A 3458-nucleotide genomic window follows, 5' to 3' on the forward strand; every position below is an offset into this window, starting at 1 on the left:
GGTTTTGTTAACTGTTTCCTTTGCTGTGCAAAAGCTTTTGATCTTGATGAAGTCCCAGTAGTTCATTTTTGCCCTTGCTTCCCTTGCCTTTGGTGATGTTCCTAGGAAGAAGTTGTTGCAGCTGAGGTGGAAGAGGTTGCTGCCTGTGTTCTCCTCAAGGATTTTGATGGATTCCTTTCCCACATTGAGGTCCTTCATCCATTAGGAGTCTAATTTCGTGTGTGGTGTAAGGAAATAATCCAGTTTCATTTTTCTGCATGTGGCTTTCCAGTTTTCCCAACACCATTTGTTGAAGAGCCTGTCTTTATTCCATTGGACATTCTTTCTTGCTTTGTCGAAGATTAGTTGAGGGTCTATTTCTGGGCTCTCTATTCTGTTCCATTGATCTATGTGTCTGTTTTTGTGCCAGTACCATACTGTCTTGATGATGACAGCTTTGTAATAGATCTTGAAGTCTGGAATTGGGATGTCACCAACTTTGGCTTTCTTTTTCTTTTTCTTTTTTTTTTTTTAAAGATTTTATTTATTTATTTGACAGATAGAGATCACAAGCAGGGAGAGAGGCAGGCAGAGAGAGAGAGAGAGGAGGAAGCAGGCTCCCTGCCAAGCAGAGAGCCCGATGCGGGACTCGATCCCAGGACCCTGAGATCATGATCTGAGCTGAAGGCAGCAGGTTAAACCACTGAGCCACCCAGGCGCCCCTGGCTTTCTTTTTCAATATTCCTTTGGCTATTCGAGGTCTTTTCTGGTTCCATACAAATTTTAGGATTATTTGTTCCATTTCTTTGAAAAAAGTGGATGGGATTTTGATAGGGATTGCATTAAATGTGTACATTGTTTTAGGTGGCATAGACATTTTCACAATATTTGTTCTTCCAATCCAGGAACATGGAACATTTTTCCATTTCTTTGTGTCTTCCTCAATTTCTTTCATGAGTACTTAATACTTTTCTGAATACAGATTCTTTGCCTCTTTGGTTAGGTTTATTCCTAGGTATCTTATGGTTTTGGGTGCAATTGTAAATGGGATCAACTCCTTAATTTCTCTTTCTTCTGTCTTATTGTTGGTGTATAGAAATGCAACTGATTTCTATGCATTGATTTTGTATCCTGATACTTTACTGAATTCCTGTACAAGTTCTAGCAGATTTGGAGTGGAGTCTTTTGGGTTTTCCACATATAGTATCATATCATCTGCGAAGAGTGATAGTTTGACTTCTTCTTCGCTGATTTGGATGCTTTTAATTTCTTTCTTTTTTTTTTTTTTTTTTGGATTGCTTTTAATTTCTTTCTGTTGTCTGATTGCTGAGGCTAGGACTTTTAGTACTATGTTGCATAGCAGTGGTGATAGTGGACATCCCTGCCATGTTCCTGACTTTACCAGAAGGCCCCCCATTTTTAATCAGAGACTATAACCATCACACATTATGCTTTGTCCACTATGATCATCATCTTATCTTAAGTTCTACAAATGAATATATAATATTTACCACCATGTCTTACATCAGTGTTTCTCTAGTCATTTTGGTTATTTGAAGCTTTCTTTGTTAGAGAAACAGGATTGTGTGTTTTCTTGAGGGTTGTTGTAGCTGTTTGCTTGTTTGTTTTGGCAGGTTAATAACAGTTGTGTCCTTTTTACTTGAAGTTATATATGGCTAGATAATATAGCATGTTTTCTTTTCATTAAGTATTCTACATGTTGCTTCATTTTCTTCTGACATAAAGTCAAAATGTCTGATAATAACCTGTTTTTGTTTTTGTTTTCTTAATAAGTGGCTTTGGAGAAGGGAGGAGGTATCCTTGACACCTACAGACCTCTCTCTCTGTTTCTCTATTTTTTTCCTTGAAATCCAGTTCTTTTATGAGACTATATTATATAATATATATATAATATATAATATATATGTTATATTATGACTATGCTATCCCTTAAAATCTTTAATCTTTGTATCTTTAATCTTTGTATTTTTTTTAAAGTTTTTATTTATTTATTTGGCAGAGAGAGATCACAAGTTGGCAGAGAGGCAGGCAGAGAGAGAGAGAGAGAGGGAAGCAGGCTCCCTGCTGAGCAGAGAGCCCGGTGCGGGACTCGATCCCAGGACCCTGAGACCATGACCTGAGCCGAAGGCAGCAGCTTAACTCACTGAGCCACCCAGGCGCCCTAATCTTTGTATTTTTAATCTTTTAATTTTGTATATTTTAATATATTTTTAATCTTTGTATTTTTTTAAGTTTTAAGACTTCACTCTTTTCCACTTCTGTTTCTCTTAAGGGATTATCCATGGTGTTCATTTGCTTTTCAGTGATTTTGAGTTTGAGTCTTTATTTCTAGAGCAGTTTTTTTTTTTTCTTTTATGGATGTTTTTTTTTTTTTTTCTTCCGCATCCGTTATTTTTAATGTCCAGCGTTTATAATACGAGGGCCAGAGCTCTCTCCCCACCTCAAGTTTATAAGTTTTCAATTGGCTTGTGAGGCCAATAGGGATACTTCTTCTTGTCTAATTTGGTTTCTGGGAAGGCTTCATTCAGGTCCTCAATGGTCATCTGATCAAACGGAATTATGTTCCTTAGCTTCTCCAACTGTTTTTCGTATTCCACAATCCTGGCCTTTGAGACAGACAAAAACTCAGCACAATTTTTCACATCTTCTTTTTCTTCAGCGTCCACCTGAACAGTGTATTTATCCTCTGGCACAGGAATCTTCAGGGCATTGAACTTCTTCTCAAAGTCATCTACCAAGCCAGCCTTCGCCACATTGGCCTTGTAGTAAGCCCAGTCGATAGTAGGGGGTTTCTCAGGGAGAGTAGCCAACTTGGAGGTAAGTGTCTCATTCCAAGATTTCAGGGAGTTAGCAATGGCCTTCTGGTTTCGGGGTATGATCTCTCCAAAAGCTACCCAGTCAATGGTTTTTAGAGCAAGTTTTCGCCCAGCCATCTTGAGATCCTTCACCGACCCTGGCCGCCCTCTTTTATGGATGTTTTTTCCTGAGTTTTGTCCTCTACCTTTCATAGAAGTTTCCTTTTCCCAATCACTTCATTTCTATGTGTTTCTAATTCTGTTTTTTTTTTCCTTAAGATTTTTATTTATTTATTTGACAGAGAGATAGAGAGAGAGCACGAGTAGGCAGAGCAGCAGGCAGAGGGAGAGGGAGAAGCAGGTTCTCCACTGAGCAGGGAGCCTGATGCGGGGCTCAATCCCAGGACCCTGGGATCATGACCTGAGCCAAAGACAGATGCTTAATGACTGAACTACCCAGGTACCCCTGTTTCATAGATTCTAACATTTTTAAAAAAGATTTATTTGAGAGAGAATAAGAACTAGCGAGTGGGGAGAGGAGCAGAGCGAGAGAGAGAGAGAGAGAGAGAGAGAGAGAATCCCAAGCAGACTGCTGGCTGAGCACGGAGCCTATGCAGAGCTTGATCCCCTCCCTGATCCTGAGATCAAGATCTGAGCCGAAAT

The 3458-nt window shown here is 39.3% G+C and overlaps 1 protein-coding gene across 1 annotated transcript; it reads right to left on the minus strand.

Moving 5' to 3' along the window:
* Positions 1-2379: 2379 nt before the first annotated feature.
* LOC123925928 (ATP synthase subunit d, mitochondrial-like) lies at positions 2380-2958 on the minus strand. Its single transcript, XM_045979570.1, has one exon. The coding sequence runs from the start codon at positions 2931-2933 to the stop codon at positions 2448-2450; it is 486 nt and encodes a 161-aa protein (XP_045835526.1). The 5' UTR covers positions 2934-2958; the 3' UTR covers positions 2380-2447.
* Between the last annotated feature and the right edge of the window lie 500 nt (positions 2959-3458).

This window comes from Meles meles, chromosome 15 (assembly GCF_922984935.1).
Source record: "Meles meles chromosome 15, mMelMel3.1 paternal haplotype, whole genome shotgun sequence".
In the NCBI taxonomy this organism is placed as follows: domain Eukaryota; kingdom Metazoa; phylum Chordata; class Mammalia; order Carnivora; family Mustelidae; genus Meles; species Meles meles.